Genomic DNA, 18,050 nt, shown 5'->3' on the forward strand with positions numbered 1-18,050 from the left:
CATCTTTGAAATATTGAATTAGGTTCATGAACCCATTTGGCCACATCGTTAGTTTCTGCTACTGCATGCTGCCCATTTGAAGGTTTTACAGAGGCGGTTTGGGGTTTGGGGTCTATCTTTTGTCCTCTTCTCTAATCTACATGCCTTCGAATAGCCCAATATGATTGCTTGCCTAGGTCTCATGGATCCCTTCATATTCTCAATCTTTTAATATTGACCAATATGGAATTCCAATCGTATATGTAACTCAGTGTTAGATAGGTCATGTACCAGGCACACAACCTTCACACATTTGCGGTTTGCCTACTGAAAGCTAATAAGAGGTCCTTGGCCACTTCCTCCTAGTCTCCTGCACAATCAAAACCGCCTCCTAGTCTCCTGCACAATCTAAACCGCGTTGTTTTAGCGTTCTTTTTTAATTTTTTGAAGAAACTGAATTATCGAATGATGAATATTATTTACTCTCCGTTTTTTACTAAATACACCCCATTAACCCTTTAAAAACACATTGAAATAGGATGTATTTAAGTAAAAAATGGGGTGCAAATAATGTTCATTGTATCGAAGTGATGGTACTTTTTTCTTAATCCAAACCTCTGTTTGTATGCATGTAATGTTATGAAATAATGCTGAGATCAGGATTACGTCAATGAGCCATTAGATCAGAAGGTGCACATATATATTAAATAAATTATACCAAATACAACTTTTGGACAAATAAATAACAGCTGTAGTTTTCACCCTCATTGGTCAATATATATATATATATATATATATAAATTCTTATGAGACCGTAAAATGAAGTCCTATTTTTAAAAAAATTTAGAAAAAAATATTTATATTTTGATCGGTCTTACAAACCCAATAATATAGTTTTTTTTGGAAACAAAAATCAAATTCAATATGAAAAGTGCATGATAATTATAGATCAATGGATATAAAACAAAAGACATTTCATACACATTTCAGATTATATTTAATTTTTGTTTTGAATAAAACATATATCGTTGGGTTCCTAAGACTGATCGAATACAAATATATTTTTTTTCAGATTTTTAAAAAATGTTTTAAACCCTAAAAATTAGTACTTCATAAGACTATATATAATATACATTATATTATATTTCTCTTTGCAAGAGAAAAAAAAATGGTAAGAGCCATTAATTACGTGGTCTTTTTTCCTTTAGCTCTCTCTTTTTATTTTGTAAATATCCAGAAATTGGAGCTGAGCATGAGCAGAGCATTCATGACTTTCAGATTTCAGCGCTAATGATGAATGATGTCCTCTTTCCCAGAAATGGAGAAACCGAAAAAAGAGTGCGTGAAGGTATTGAGCCCTGTGGACGCTTAAAGCGTATACCGTCGTTTCCATTCATTAATTAGCATTGAATTCATAACTTGTATTCCACCGCCGGTGCTATAGTTTGGTCATAAATGAAGGCTTTAACCAGTCAACGACAACCAGTTTTTGTAGCCCAAATTTGTTCATCTCTCCTCATGCACGGCGTCCCCCTTTAGGCAGTTATTAACACCAAACATAACAAATGGTACTTCACAATTGTGTTTGTGTATTCTAATGTTTGAAACATGCAATGGGACTAAATCACAAACCACCCAACTAAAGCTTTAGCTAGCTAGCTAGCAATCCTTTTGTTCACAAGGTTATATAGCAATCAGATATCATATTATTTGCTTTGGCATGGCTCCCTACTTCCTATATTTGGACCTCAAATCCGAATTATCATCACATGTGGACGTTTGTAACTTTATATATTACGGATGTTTCGTTATTTTTGCGAACCAGTGGGGTTCCTATCTGTTTCACTTTTGTGTATCTAAAAAAATAAACATCTTGTAAATTTAAAAGTTACAGACGTTCGCACCTGAGAAATACTCTTAGATGTATATATAGGGTCTTATCCTCCGAGATAAATTAGGGATGGTTTTTCAATCAGGTAGTTCAGCTAATTTGAACTAATAAAGTCGCTAGTACATTTTAGGGTTAGTGAACCCCCACCCAACAACATCCCTTCCAATATCTCCAATTGACCAATTTTGCTTCAGCAACACCCCTAACCAGCAAGCCACACCAGTGGGCATCTTTTCCATATGTGGGTTAAAGCTTTATGGTGAAAACTACAGAAGCATGTAGACTTCGAAATGATGTAAAAAGAAAAAAAGAAAAAAAAGAGGGTACTACACACTACACTATATAAGTGTGCCAAACAAGCAAAGGTAGTAAACTAGTCAATACTCAATAGTGTGTCTCTCTCTGTGAGTGTGTGAGAGACAGAGAGAGATGGGGAGAGAGAGAGAGAGAGGGAGGGAGGGGTGATTTGGGTGTGGGACCAAGTCTCCACTTCAACGACACCAACCCTAGAAAGCAAAGCCACGTCAGCATATTCTATTGATTTACAATTTTACACGACAAATAATTGTTTTTCCTTTTCTTTTCCAAAGGGGTGGAGATGTGAATGTATGTATAGGGCCGGCCCAGACAAGATGGGTTGACATGATTGGACCTCATATGGGGCCCAAAGGGGGATTAAGGAATTAGGGGATTATTCTTTTCCTATGAGAAAAAGCAGTGGTTGAAGGAAAAAGGAGATAGGAACCCTCCACCCATAACAAAAAACACAGAAGCAAACAATCACAACCCAAAACAAAACAACAAAAAAGGCAGCAGGCAAAATGAAGGGGACAAGGTGGAAGGATGTTAATTCAATCCATCATCTAAAGTTAAAAAGCAAAGAAAAAAAAATTATATATATATATATATACCCATTTGACTTTCTTATTGATCATCATATACCATTGATTGTACTGCATATAGAAACAATGTATACCTATATATGTAATATATATTGGTCATGCTGATAAGCCATCTTCTTGTTTTTTTCCTCATAAAATTTGGCTTTTTATTTATTTGATGGAGCCTTGATACTTTGATAGGGATATACTATTTGGTAATAGACTAAATAGTCCTTCTTTCTAGATACCTGCTCAGCTTCACCAATCATCTTTCTATTTGTTTTTGTTAAACCAAAAATTATTTAAAAAAAAAAACAAATTTCACGTAATTGATAAAATTTAAGAGAATATTAAATCTCAAAACTCAAAGAAATTGTGTTTGGTGGTGAAGAGACAACTTATGAAATGGGCTATATATATTATGTACTATGTGATTAAATCTTAATGATCACTAAACGTAAACCATTCATTATACTATAGAGGCTCGTCATTATGGACACAAAAATGTATTGTGTACACGTCAAGAATATACTCATTCGTGTTATCTCTCTATAAAAGCTTTCAAAAAATTTTACCGACTCTGGAGCTCTGCAATTCGTTTAGAATAGGAGAGTAGACAATTCTAATACAATGATTTAAGATATGTGTCATATCACATGATGTGCCAAATATATACATACATTTGTGCATCCTTTACACATAAGTTCATTGCATTTTGAGTTGATTTAGAGTTAATATTGCATAAGAAAGCTATATTTGCATATTGTAGGTGTCAAGGCAAGAAAGGGAGGAAAAGAGTGCAAAAGGAAGATTTGGAGCCCATGACTGATTTCCGATCGATCGGACCTGCCAAAACACCTAAAAATATCATCGAGACAGATTGTATTTCCGATCGATCGGAATATTCCCGATCGATCGGAGTACTATTCACAGCACTGCGCAGTTTCGCGGAAAGGACCCGAATTCACGTATTTCTAAGCCAAAACGACCCCAACTTGTTTTCGAAACGACATAAGAGTTTGGAGAAGTATAAAAGGGCATAAGATAGGGTTTTGGTGAGGAGCTTGGAGGCTGGGGAGCTGGATTTCGTGCTACCTCCATTGGAGAGCTTGGAGGCCACCTTGGAGCTTGGAGAAGAAGAGGATCTACAAGGGGGTTTCCTCTCTCATTTTCTATCCTAGTTTCTATGGTTGATTTCCTTTGTTTAATGATATATTTTGCTTCCATGAGTGGCTAGATTTCCTACTAGGGTCTTAATGTAACCAAACCTTGAAGATTCAATAAACTTGATTTCCTTATTTCTTAATTTCTCTCTCTCTTGATTGTCTATGGGTGTGATTAATGCTTTTGAGTGTTTGGCCATCATTCAATTGATTTGCTGCCTAGATTGAGACCGGAAGGAGATATCTAGGGTTTGCCTCAAGCCATAGATGACATAGGGTGCATGAACCATAGGAATATAGGTTTGTGACTTCTGCAATCGCTAAATGATTTCCATAGTTCGTAATGGGTTTTTGATATATTAATCCGATTGTTAGGAATAACAGGGATTTATATTGAAAATACGTTTGATGATCTAGGAATAGAACATTGAATAGGTTGGGAAATCGATTGTCATTATTGAGAGATGAATTAGGGATTAAGGAATCAAGGGAATTGAATTGGATAGGTGAGGTGAAGTTAAGTACCCTAGTGCTTTCCATCATTGATTTCATATTTGTGTTTGATTTGTTTTTGTTCTTTTTAATTAGTTTAGTAAAAATCAAAAACCAATCGCTAATTATTTTCTCCAATTTACATAATTGTAGCTTGTTTGACATTGATTTCTTTTGCCAACACATCCCTAGTGGAAACGATAATTTACTCATCTTTATATTACTTGTGCGATTTGTGCGCTTGCAATTAAATCTATATCATCACACCATACTTTTGTTATTGTTTCCACGTCTTGAAGAGGAGGCAGCATGACTTCCCCATTCGTCCTACCTCAATGTTAATTACTTTCTACTTTTATTTTAAAAGTTTTTCCTTATTTGTGTTTGCCTATTTTCCTCATTTTCTACGTAATTGCTCATCAATGTTACTAACAACAATGCCGACAACACCTCATATATCTGTACAAGAAGCTTTTCAAATGTTTGTGAAAGTCAATTACACCTTCGCTTTCGTGGTTGTTTACAGAATTTATGCATGCCACATGGTTTTTTAAGTTACAGGCGTGCTTGGTGCAAAGGGGAGTAAAGTCATGATGTGCAAAATCAACACTTTTGAAATTGGAGTTAAATCCAAGTCTCCAAACCATATATTTGTTTAGACTCACTTTTCTTTTTCTTTTTGTTGTTGTTGTGAACAAAAGTCTTAAGACCATGGATTCAATCCTTGTATTTTAGGTTCACATGCAAGAATTACATGATCTAAATAGGATACCCATTAATTGGTATAGTAATTGCAGCTCCATTGGCATAAATTAAAGGACTAACCAATCAAGTATTGTGCTAAATGATCAAATAACCCACCGAAGAGATTGACTAAATCAATACCCAAATCAAAGTTAAGCAGAGAATCAAAAGCAATAGTAAAGAGAGACACAACAAGATCAAGCCTCTAATGATGTGAATTCATGTGATAGACCCTTCGTCCCACATCGTTTGGGTGAGGACTTGTGAAGTGTTTTATATAGACAAGTCTTTCATTAACTAGCATGACCTGTTTTAAAGTAACTATTGGACCGAGATGGTCGGGGCTTACAATATTATGCTGGTAGGCTCAATATTATGCTGGTGGGTTGGTATTTCCATCACCTAAAGCTCTCTCACTCAAAATGGTGTATTCTCTCTCAAAGGGGCGGCTCTCAAAGTGTATGTGCGAATTAGGGTGTTGATCTCCGATAGGTGTACAGGCAACTCCTTGCACTTGTCCAAACAACACCTCCTCTGACTCTAAAATGCTCTAATTGTCTGGATGACACCACCTGGGCTCGTCCGGATGGCAACAACAAACTTGCAATATCAAATGCCAAAAACAACATAAACCGAGCCAAATTCCACATCAAGTTATGTCATGTAAGATGAAGACCTCCTCAAAAATGGGTTTGAGTTCACTCAATCATTTCGATATTATAAATTTAAAAAATGAAAAAGAAAAATATGCAACCGTTGTTTTTGCTAATTGGAATTGAAGGGTGATATGAAATCGGTCTATTTCAAGCATCATATTCTCCATATCAAGATCACGGTCAATATCATAAATATCATAAATAAGAAAACACTTCAAGCTTATTTTCTGCTAGGTATTTGACTAAATAGGATGGTCCAGTTTCTTATAAAGAAACAACGTTAATAATATTTACAGGTTTGTTTCGCTGGTTGCGCGGCACGTGACCTTCCTTTTCGCGCATGCCAAAAGGAGGTGAAAATGCCACGCAATCTCAAAAATAAAATAATTTTTTAAAAAAATACTTGATTTTGAATATTTAGGCGAAAATCACACCGACCGGCCGCGCCGTCAAATGGACGGATGCAGCAGCTACTGCTTTCATGCGAATAATTTAGCCTTTTAATAATTAATTAGTAATAAATTAAAATTAATAGAAATTGTTGGTCTGGAATTAAGAAACCACTTTCAAGCTTTAATAATTTAAAAGAAAAAGACCCTCAATTCTGGCTTTATAAATTGTCCTTCTTGCAGGTGAAGAATCTCGAGACTGCCACTCCATTACCAACTTTTTTATTGAAGAATATTCTAATCTTTTGGCCTATTATATTTTTTTACAGAAATGATGGAGATGTCAATAATTGACTGACATGTCACTCTCTAATTCGTTTAATAGATTCATATTATACACTTACATCAATCAAAAGATAAGCTGAATTATTGATATGATTAAGATCCTAACCTATTTGTATTTTTATAATTAAATTGATTGATTAGTTAAAACATGTTATTTTATATGAATAATTATACCTTCTTATTTGACCATTGTACTTGCGGTTTTGACTCCTTATTGGGCGATTCTCCATACCTTAAATAAATACTGGACCGAATACTAAGAACAAGTGCGCTTACAAAATAGTAAAATATAAAGAGTAACCTACGATTCAATAAAAATAAAATAAAGAATTTTGAAAAATTGAGTGTAGAAGAAGTAAAAAAGAACAAGTTTGGAACAAGCCAAGAGAACAAAACAGTGGACGACAAGATGTTTTCCTTGGTTGGGAGATTTGTTCCAAATCCTTTGCGCCACGTGTTAGGTTTGGTTCAATTTATCATGTTGATAGGTGAAAATTTTATATGTATGCATGTCTGATGAGGGATAGGGGGCTCCAATTTCAGCTCCAAAACTATGTTAAATCATGAATTAAAATGTGTAATTAAGTATTTTGATATTCATAATGTTATAATATAGTTGATTTTATGAATTTTTTTTTATAAATACTAAATTTTAAACCATAAATCTTAAATCTTAAATCATAATCTCTAAATCCCAAATACTAAAAATTAAGTTCTAAACCCTAAACATTAATTTCTAACTCCTAAACTCTAGTATGTCATTTTTCAAAAACAAATTTATTTAAGCAAAATATAATTGTTTTGTTCTTACATTTATTAACTGATATTCCAAAACTATTTATGATGGACAATTATATTGTCATTTCAAAGCTTTTTTGGGGTTTTCTGATGAAGGTATTATTATGTTTCATTTCTCAATACTTGTCTATATTCTAAAAGACATTTATATCCAAGATTATAAACGAAGGCATGTATGAAGAAAGTCCTTCATCCTTCTTTCATAGCTGGACAGAGCATTTTAAGCATGTAATCTACTTCCTTTTTCAATATTATCTTGTCTGGGCAACCAAAGTCCAACACACATAACATACTTGCCGTTTACGATATATCATACAAAACGACAAAAACTGAATCATGCTATTGCCATACAACCAAAAAAGGGGAAGATAATACATAATCTTTTAAAGTTTAAAACAAATCTCAACCGTCCATAGCCATTTAAATGATCCAAAATCCAAAATTTTAACACGTCATCCATTCAAAATGCAAGCTTCCAACTATTTTTTTTAAAACAAGGTTTTGGGAAGGGAATAGGATTTGAAACCACACCCTAACGGGTGGATAATCCCTAATATGCAAGAAGATTGACATTCAATCAACGGTTCACTTATGCAAGTTTCCAATCATGGAATATATGATATTTTTTTTGAAGAATAACATCATGTACACATTAATTGGATATATAACGTTCGATTTAAATTTTTTAACAAAATAGCATCATACCGTTGTTGAGAACAACAAATATGCCTTTTGTTTTTAACGAAACCGCGGTTAAGAACATGGGCTCAAGCCCAATATTCTTGTCTATTTTACTGCTCCATAAAGTCAAGGCCCATGGCCCACTAATCGACCACATCACGTGTCGTACAATCTGACATGCGACAAACATTACTGTTGCTTACATCATGTTTGCAGCCCACAACAAATGTCACACCAACCTGCAAGACTTACAACAAGGTATTACAGTCTGACAACCGCCTGACATGGAGGCAATTAGTGAACCGCCAGTTACAAACTGAATCTTTTGGTGTAAATGGATGGCATCTCCATTATGGCTTCACTTGGCAGGTTTGGTGACCTCAAGTTTGATTATATTTTCCTTACATTATCAGTTAAAGCATGCATATACATTTCCCACAAATACATTCTACTCCTATCTCTTTGTGATTCATGGTCAACCTATAGTCTTTCCAAGCACTTGCCTATCTAAATCACTATTTTTTAGCCACTCATCACTTGTTAAAAACTATTTTTACCTGTCAAGACAACCAACTTTCATGGGCCCAATAGACAAGACATTATTTTTACCAAAAGTAACTACCACTTTTACAATAACATCTATAAATAGTCATTCCTCATTTGAAGGAGAGTATGCCCAAATAAACATAAACGCTTAGCCTAAACTCTCTATCACTATTCTCTACCAAAATTCTCAACTCAAACACCATTCATTGTCGGTTTTCACCTACGATCACCTTCTTTCATATCCCTGTTACTGACTTGATCATCGGAATCTTTTCGATCGACACCCCCAATCCCGTCAAGGAGCTTTTAACGGTTCAATTGTTTGAAATATTGTAAGACCCACAGATTGCAAACGATCATACATTAACAAAGTTGACTATTCAACGATTGTAGATTTAGACGACTATAGTAACCATATTTACTCCGTCAAATCACGTGGATGGTTAAGATATGTTATTGTAAATTTTTTTTTTTGAAATACCACAAATGTTATTGCAGCACTTACTGCTGAATCAAATATTATAGAGGCGGGTCTCTCATGTCTGGCTAGCAATGGAAAGACATACGAGTTTCATAAGTAAAATTTAAAAATCCTTATTTAAAAAAATCCCATATATATTTCACTTAAATATATATTTGAGATATTTAATAGATTTGTTACTTCTTGAGTGAGATAAATGATGTGACGAGACTGATGACAAAGAGGAGAGGCGGGGGCTACGGCCTTGAAGTGTTATTTAATGGAAATAACAGGGACAAAGACGTAAATGCGCCGAAACAAAAAGAAACCAAATTTACTGGGTAAAAGTTGTCGGTATGCGTGCTATGAAATGAAACTGCCTCTCTCTCTCTCTTTCTTCGCTGTTTCAAGAGCTCAGACTTCTTATGTTCTCTTCTTTTATCAGTCATGGCTAGGGTTTCACCATCTCCTCCCATTCATCCTCTCTCCCGCAACAACACATAAAACCTCTTTGTAATGCCCAAACTACTGCTCTCATCGCGCACAGAGAGCCCCAGATTGTTCTCGCTCCCTCGAGATTGCTACTTCTCTGGACCTTAAATTGACTTTGATCCTTTTTTTTTTTCACTGTGATTCAGCTTGAAATTCGTCATAGAAGCGCTTAGATTCAACATCTTAGAGGAACAGAGTCACTGGGTTGGATTGTTTGATTTTTATTTTTCATATCTTTTTTGTGGTTTTTCAAAGCTACTCTCTGTTATTGGGAGTTTTCAGAGAAGTAGAGCTTCTCTGTCTGTATATTGAGTCATATATCCATTCAAATCCAACCATTTGGCTTTTACTACCTTCACTTCTCTCCAAGCCTCTTCGCCTTTTCTTTTCCTCTAAGTAAGTTTCGAGATTTTTTTTTTTTGTGGACGGACTTTACTAAGATCAAAGGAATCTTGCTTCTGAAGCCGTAAGTAACCCAAAATCAGCCAGCAAAGCTTCTGTATCTGCGTCTGTTTTTCCAAGCGGATTTGAGGGGGTTTGTTGAGATGGCTATGGCGGTGGCGCAGCACAGAGAGAGCAGCAGCGGGAGTATCAACAAGCACCTTTGCGTTGATACCGGGAAGTATGTGCGGTATACGGCCGAGCAGGTGGAGGCGCTTGAACGGGTCTATGCTGAGTGTCCCAAGCCGAGCTCTCTGCGTAGGCAGCAGTTGATCCGGGAATGTCCCATTCTTTCCAACATCGAGCCCAAGCAGATCAAAGTCTGGTTTCAAAACCGCAGGTGAAAAATATGAAGGAAAAAAGTTGCCAAATTCTATCATTTTTGGCTTTTTTGGTTTGTTTCTTGATGGTGGAATTTGGCTTTGTTTGGTTTGGACAAAAGTTTACTGTTTAGTTATTCCATCAATCAAATGGCAGAGCTAGGAGTGTTATTTTTTTGATAATAATGAAATCTCCGGCTTGGAATTGTTTATTCGGCGTACAGGAGTCGAAGTTTATTTGTTTTCTCCGTTGAGAGTTTAGACTTTAGTGAAATAGAAATTTGCTTGATTTCTTTTATTTTTGGGCGTAAAATTGTTTTAGGTGTCGAGAGAAGCAACGAAAGGAGTCTTCTAGGCTGCAGACTGTGAATCGGAAAGTGTCAGCAATGAACAAGTTGTTAATGGAGGAGAATGATCGACTGCAGAAGCAGGTGTCTCAATTGGTGTGCGAGAATGGCTATATGCGGCAACAATTGCAAACGGTCAGCGGTTGTCCTAACCTTTTCCATTGTATAGTTGTTGTCTTTTGTTGTTCACGGCCCTGAATCTTCTTCAGCTTCTACTGTTTTGCCTTTTGAATTCATATTGAGGTGCTTGAGTTATTTTCTAATGTGTTTCTTAATATCAACTATTATGCATCTGCAGTGTTTTTAGGTGCTACTGGATAAGATAATTGTCCCAGAGTAACAATCTTCTATACAGGAATTACCATCTGGGACCACAGTTGTTAAAAAATACATTTCATTTTCGTTAATTTCTCTATTCTAGTTACATGGTCAAAGTGATGTCTAATTTATATGATTTGGGACAGATTAATCTATATTGTCCTGTTGCCTTTTAAGTTGATATGAGTATTGGCTGACATTCCTGCAGGCGTCTGGGGCAACTGATGCAAGTTGTGATTCTGCAGTTACCACTCCTCAGCAGCATTCTATGAGAGACTCAAATAACCCTGCTGGGTAATATCAGTCACTGATGCTTCTTTCTCCCTCAATCACCCACCCTCCTAGTGCCAATATATTGACCTCTCTCTTTGTTGCCGGTCTGCAGACTTCTCTCCATAGCGGAGGAGACCTTGGCAGAGTTCCTTTCAAAGGCTACAGGAACTGCTGTCGATTGGGTCCAGATGCCTGGGATGAAGGTATCCATTCTTTCAGGTCAACATTATCTGTGCTATGTTTCTTACTTCTATACCTGTGTGTCTGACCCACTGCTTTAATTTCTGCATCAGCCTGGTCCGGATTCGGTTGGGATCTTTGCCATTTCACAGCGCAGTGGTGGAGTGGCAGTTCGAGCCTGCGGTCTTGTAAGTCTAGAGCCTACAAAGGTATGTCTTCTGATTTGAAGTAATTTAAAGTTATGTCATATGTGTGTCGTTTTTCAGAGTTGATTTTCCTTTTTCATGTGGATAATGCTATTGTGCTGTGTAATGTGTGTCATTGATGACATTTGAACAGATTGCGGAGATCCTAAAAGACCGTCCATCTTGGTTCCGGGACTGTCGGAGCCTTGAGGTTTTCACCATGTTTCCAGCAGGAAATGGTGGAACAATAGAACTTATATACACTCAGGTAAATAACAGTTGTTAAGATTTGATTTATTCAGTCCTGCTCTGTGGGTTACCTTTTCATGATTGTAGTACTGCGATCAATTTTTTTTTTTTTTTCAGACATATGCTCCAACAACTATGGCTCCAGCAAGGGATTTCTGGACTCTGAGATACACTACAAGTTTAGACAATGGCAGCCTTGTGGTATGTTTGTCTTCTGTAGTCCAATATGTTACTGTGTTGACTTATTAGTATATTATATGTGCTTATCAACAATGTAAATCCCAACTGGACCATTTCAAGTTTCAAACGTGGTGCTTGCCTTGCCTGACCTATCTTGATGGTATTGCTCAAAGTACCATTTATATCATGTACAAGAAAAATTTAGTACTCACGATGTAATTCCAAATAAACTCAGAGGATTCTGCTGACTTGTGCATTTACATGCGATGATAATAATACATCTCTGCTCTCTGAAGGTTTGTGAAAGATCTCTCTCCGGTTCCGGCGCTGGCCCTAATGCAGCTGCTGCTGCTCAGTTTGTGAGAGCCGAAATGCTTCCCAGTGGTTATTTAATTCGACCATGTGATGGTGGTGGCTCAATTATCCATATTGTTGACCATTTAAATCTGCAGGTTTGAAATGCTGGCTAGTTAGCTACATATTTTTGGGACAAAATTACATTATTTAATTAGTTGTGTTTTCTCAGGCTTGGAGTGTGCCTGAGGTGTTGCGACCTCTGTATGAATCATCAAAAGTAGTGGCCCAGAAGATGACAATTGCAGTGAGTAGACTATCATTGATTTTATACATTCTATTCATAATGGGTTTTACAGTTTTTGCTGTTTTAAACAACATTTACTTTTTCCGATGACTAAACATGCACTGGCACACAGTGTAGTCCAGGCTCTTTGTTTTTGTGAGATAAGCATGCCTCCAGTCTAGATGAAACTTGTCTAGTGGGCGGAGATGATAATCTGATCTGTCCAAATGATCTTGCACACTGTGTCTGGGAAAACTCTCCGATTTAGAGCTCTTTATTTGTTTACCGTTTGTGGTGTCAAGTTGCTGAAATTGAGAGGATTTTTTTTTCCTGCCATGTCTCTTTATTGCTCTCTTATTCCTAAAAAGTGGTACTGAGTCTGTTTTTTTTCATGAAGGCATTACGTTACATTAGGCAAATAGCTCAGGAGACAAGTGGAGAGGTTGTGTATGGTTTGGGCAGGCAGCCTGCTGTTCTGAGAAGTTTTAGCCAAAGATTAAGCAGGTATTCCTTTGGCATTTGTATTTGTATTTGCATGTTTCAGTTTGATGTATCTGTATAAATCCATTATTCTCTATACTCTTCTCATTGGCTTTTAACTTTTTTTGATGCGTCTGTAGGTTTTATTCTAATGATTCTACATCTCTGATTTTCTTGTAGAGGTTTCAATGATGCTGTTAATGGGTTCAATGATGATGGCTGGTCATTAATGAGTTCTGATGGTGCTGAAGATGTAATAATTGCTGTTAATACAACCAAGAATTTGGCCACTTCTAACCCTATCAATTCTCTTTCATTCCTTGGAGGGATTCTTTGTGCAAGGGCTTCCATGCTGCTTCAGGTAGTTTTGAAGCCACCATTCAGTAGTTATTTTGGTCTGCAACCTTTTTACTGTCATTTGGTGTTGTGAACTTGCTATATCACAACCTTATTGTTGTCAGTGTCGCTGTTTTGTAGTAAGCACATGATAGGGTAATCTAACATTGTCGGAGTGTTGTATGTTTATTTAACTAAAAATGCCCTTATACCTGGCATATTTCAATCTTAACTATTTGGTGATGTCAACTGCCTGAACCACTTGGTCACCATGCCTTTTGCTATTCATATTTAGTTATTTACTGATTCTTTTTCACATAGCTCAATTCATATTTGTTCTGGTATATTGTTTAGGTGCTGAACGCCCTGTTTTCATTTGTACCCCTCTGGCCCTCCCATGAGTCTTGTGAATAATGCTTGGAACATACTTAAGACTTTTTACTAATGTATTATTACACCGGTTTGATGCGCTTAAGCGTGAATAACACTTGCGATTGATGTGCCAAAGTTTGCACTGTATTTTGTTGATTTCAAAGGAACACATACTGTGAACTTAGGTGCAAAGTCTGGAAATCATTTTTGATGCTGAAAGGAATGAAGTTTATATCTGGCTGTTCAACTGCTGAATTTGAATTTTTCTATTTCTTGGCAGAATGTTCCTCCTGCAGTGCTAGTTCGCTTTTTAAGGGAGCATCGGTCAGAGTGGGCTGATTTCAATGTTGATGACTATTCTGCTACATCATTGAAGGCATGTTCATATGCCTATCCGGGTATGAGGCCCACAAGGTTTACTGGGAGCCAAATTATAATGCCACTTGGGCACACAATTGAACATGAAGAGGTATCTTCTCTAGTAGCGTCCCCTTCGCATTTGAACTGAATGCATGAGGTTTATGCAGTTTCCTTTACTTTTGTTTTCCACATTATTAGGGTACAGCCTAACAGGTGTCTGGTTTGTCTTCCCTTGTAGCTTTTAGATGTTTTGTGAATTATGAGGTTGAACATTGTTTATATTTGTGTTTCATGCAAATTTCGGCAGTGTTTGGGTTACGACATTGTTGTCAGATGATATTCAACATATTATCCATGTGGCAATTCTTCCTAAATCTTAACTTTACATCTCAGATGCTCGAAGTTATTCGACTAGAGGGTCATTCTCTGGCACAAGAAGATGCTTTTGTATCGAGAGATATTCATCTCTTGCAGGTATATATGTTGTGTAGTGACCTATTCATTTTGGCGCAAGAGCCAGTTATATATTGCTTGCTGTTATAAAATTATGCGAAATCAGCAAGTGTCAATATCCTGGTTCACATATAACTTGGGTATTTCTATGCATAGAAATGGTTGAACAGTGCACTAGCAATTTGAAAGGAAATCAATGTAAGCACAGTGGCACTGGTGGTGCATGTGTAAGTAGTGGGCAATGCTGGTCTTAGTAAAATGTGAATAAATTAAGGGTTATTTTGTAGTACACACAATATTTCATTCCCAATTAAGACATAAAAAACCGATTACTTCCACCATGAATCAATGGAAAGACTGGTTAAAATGGCCATTATCAACACAATTTATCTCAGATAACATGGTCTAGATTAGTACCGCAACAATGGCACATGTGAATGGCTTGGGATTGAGCTATTTATCAAACAGCATCTTTCCTAATGTTTGTCGAACTGAACCTGTTTACCATAGACCAAATCTGCTATTATTGATGAGTATGTGGCGTATTTGTGCATGCTAATTAATGTATAAGCAAACTTGCGGTGATGCAATGTTGGGCTTTGTGCGTGATAGTATAGTTGTGGTAAAGGCTTTTTGAAAATTACAACCTAGCGTTGTCTGCAACTGAAAAGTGCCATGTTGTCTATGTCTTCATACATCTAGTTACTCTAATAGTTTGTTTTCTGTGACAGATTTGTGGTGGAGTTGATGAGAATGCTGTGGGAGCCTGTGCCGAGCTTGTTTTTGCCCCAATTGATGAAATGTTTCCAGATGATGCACCACTGCTACCATCTGGTTTCCGCATCATTCCACTGGATTCAAAATCAGTTAAGTGTGGTTCAAAATGATTTCGTATTCATATTATTCTCCTATCCTTATAAACAAAGATTGCATTATGGTTGCACAAAATAGTAAGAACTTCTGCAGTTCTGCTGCCATAGTTTTTCTATCATCTTTATTGTTGGCTGGCAACCCCTTGGTGCCTACTTAATTAACTGTCTTTTTGGCTGCTCAAATCAAATCGGGAAAAATTGTAGAAGATGTGTTTGTTTTTGAGGTTTTTGATATACCACTTTCTGTTTCTCTTCCAACTTCTTGTGAGATCATAAATGCAATCTCTTCAAGCCAGGGTTTAAGCATGGAGTTCTTACTTCCAACTTCCATGGACCAAAGATACTGCTTTGATTGTAAATTTTCCACTAGTCGTTCATAAGAATGCAGATAAACATTAAGATTTTGATGCATTGGAAACATGTTTTTGCCATATCTATTCCAGACCTTATTTTGGTGTATTCCTAGGAGAACATACTGATATACTGATAATGCAGGGTGATGGCCAGGATAAAATGACTTCGCATCGCACTCTTGATCTCACTTCCAGTCTTGAAGTAGGCCCTGCAACCAACCCATCTTCAGGAGATGGTTCCACGTCTCAGGGCATGCGATCTGTGCTAACAATTGCTTTCCAGTTCCCTTTTGAGAGTGGTCTACAAGAAAATGTTGCCACGATGGCACGCCAATATGTTCGAAGCGTGATTTCCTGTGTCCAGAGGATTGCCATGGCCATATCTCCATCAGGATCAAGCCCTGCTATGGGATCAAAGTTATCTCCAGGTTCACCAGAAGCTCTTACTTTAGCTCAATGGATCTGCCAGAGCTACAGGCAAGCTATCTTTAGTGTACTTATGTAATGTGGTTAAGTTAGCGTTGTTCTTTATAATTTAGTTGCATGATCTGTTAATAGCCTTTTGTATATCTGACGGCTGATGGAGATCATCTTCTGCTCCTGCAGTTACTATTTAGGCGCAGAGTTGCTGAGGTCCGGTTCTCCGGGTGGTGACTCAGTGTTGAAACATCTTTGGCATCACCAGGATGCTATTTTGTGCTGTTCATTGAAGGTAATATTACACTGTTAAAGGAAACATCTTGATTATTGCTGAACATTTAGGCTAAGTTCTGTAAAAAGTGTGCTTGATAGAGCTTCTGATTTCACACACTTAGAACTATCATCTGTCATATGGTGCAGTCGCTGCCAGTTTTCATCTTTGCCAACCAAGCAGGGCTTGACATGCTAGAGACTACACTAGTGGCTCTTCAAGACATCACACTGGATAAGATATTCGATGAGTCTGGCCGCAAATCATTATGTGCTGACTTTGCGAAGTTAATGCAACAGGTAATCTTTTCATTGAATTGTCATGTATTCCTTTTGCCTATAATAAGCATCCATTTGTGGTCCAAAATAGTGGCCATTTTTCCGTTTTCTACAATCAGCCATTGCATGTGGAGCCACATTTTGCTGTGTCTCAACTCTCAACTAGTGCAGCACTTTCTTTAGTTGATGTTTATACCTTGAAAACACAATGTGATGCCTGCAAAATGCAAATACACCTTTAAGGGACTGAACCATAAGCTATGGAATCCATGCAGGGATTCACTTACCTGCCTTCTGGAATATGCATGTCGACAATGGGGCGCCATGTTTCATATGAACAAGCGATCGGATGGAAGGTCCTTGCTGCAGATGAGAACACTGTCCATTGTCTTGCCTTCTCATTTGTAAACTGGTCTTTTGTGTGAATTTCTAATTTATTCATCCAAAAGTCCTCTGGATCTGGTTGAAAATGAAATCAATAGTAGGGGAAAAGCAAAATTTTGGAAAGAAAAAAAAACATTTTTGTAATATTGAAAACTTCCAGCTTCAGGTTTGGATTTCAATTGTATTATTTTTTTTTAATTCTGTTTAGTGCGCCCCACTCTGTTCCGTTAGCCGTGTAAATATGATATTAATTTGAGGTCTGAGTTTTGTGCTCCACTTCTGGGCTTCTGTTGAAGTCTGGCTTTCCTTCCTTCATGCAGAATTGATCGTTTGAACATTTTTGTGTCGAATCGAAGATGAAATAGTGTATGAACTCTCTCCAACTTATGTAGTACTTGAAGAAAGAGAGTTGATTTAAAAAACATTGAAATATTATTAGTAGTAAGCATTAGTTCATTAATTAGCATTACAATAGATAATCCCAAAAATATCTTCTACTATTCAATGCGAGAATTGACTGCTACTTCAACCGTTCAATATGATAATTTACCAATCATCCATCAAATTTTCAACATTTGATTTAAATGTTAAAGCAAAATTTGATTATTAATTAACGTAAAACTAGCCTTTGACCTCAAAAAGCGACTTCATGCGGTAACAATACAAGCTTTACTCCACAAAACTTGCGGTGCAGTCTAGCACAGGTCGCTCAAGGTACACAATGGCCACGCCCGCAAGATAGAGCACAGGTTTCAAATCCTGCCAGAGTTAACAAAAGGAAACAAATTTAAACCCTAAAGGCGTAAATTATCGAATTGTCACGTTTTGATTGTCAGGGTGCAAATTGAAATATGAGTTATCTTTCCATGATGAAATGTGTT

At 36.8% G+C, this 18,050-nt stretch overlaps 1 protein-coding gene across 2 annotated transcripts; it reads left to right on the plus strand.

Moving 5' to 3' along the window:
- The first annotated feature begins 9,388 nt into the window (after window positions 1–9,388).
- On the plus strand, window positions 9,389–17,504 carry LOC120017130 (homeobox-leucine zipper protein REVOLUTA-like). Of its 2 annotated transcripts, none has more exons than XM_038870239.1 (18): window positions 9,389–10,298; window positions 10,601–10,760; window positions 11,152–11,237; window positions 11,329–11,419; window positions 11,510–11,605; window positions 11,736–11,849; window positions 11,948–12,031; window positions 12,307–12,462; window positions 12,537–12,611; window positions 12,988–13,094; window positions 13,251–13,431; window positions 14,059–14,247; window positions 14,532–14,612; window positions 15,323–15,457; window positions 15,971–16,293; window positions 16,423–16,528; window positions 16,657–16,806; window positions 17,061–17,504. In XM_038870239.1, exons 1-18 carry the CDS (start codon window positions 10,063–10,065, stop codon window positions 17,208–17,210), a joined length of 2,520 nt encoding a protein of 839 aa, XP_038726167.1. In that variant the 5' UTR covers window positions 9,389–10,062; the 3' UTR covers window positions 17,211–17,504. The 2 variants fall into 2 exon arrangements, with proteins under 2 accessions (XP_038726167.1, XP_038726160.1); XM_038870232.1 differs by having other exon boundaries at window positions 9,390–10,298; window positions 15,959–16,293.
- Window positions 17,505–18,050: the final 546 nt, after the last annotated feature.

The sequence above is a fragment of the Tripterygium wilfordii genome, chromosome 2 (genome assembly GCF_013401445.1).
Source record: "Tripterygium wilfordii isolate XIE 37 chromosome 2, ASM1340144v1, whole genome shotgun sequence".
Lineage (NCBI taxonomy): Eukaryota > Viridiplantae > Streptophyta > Magnoliopsida > Celastrales > Celastraceae > Tripterygium > Tripterygium wilfordii.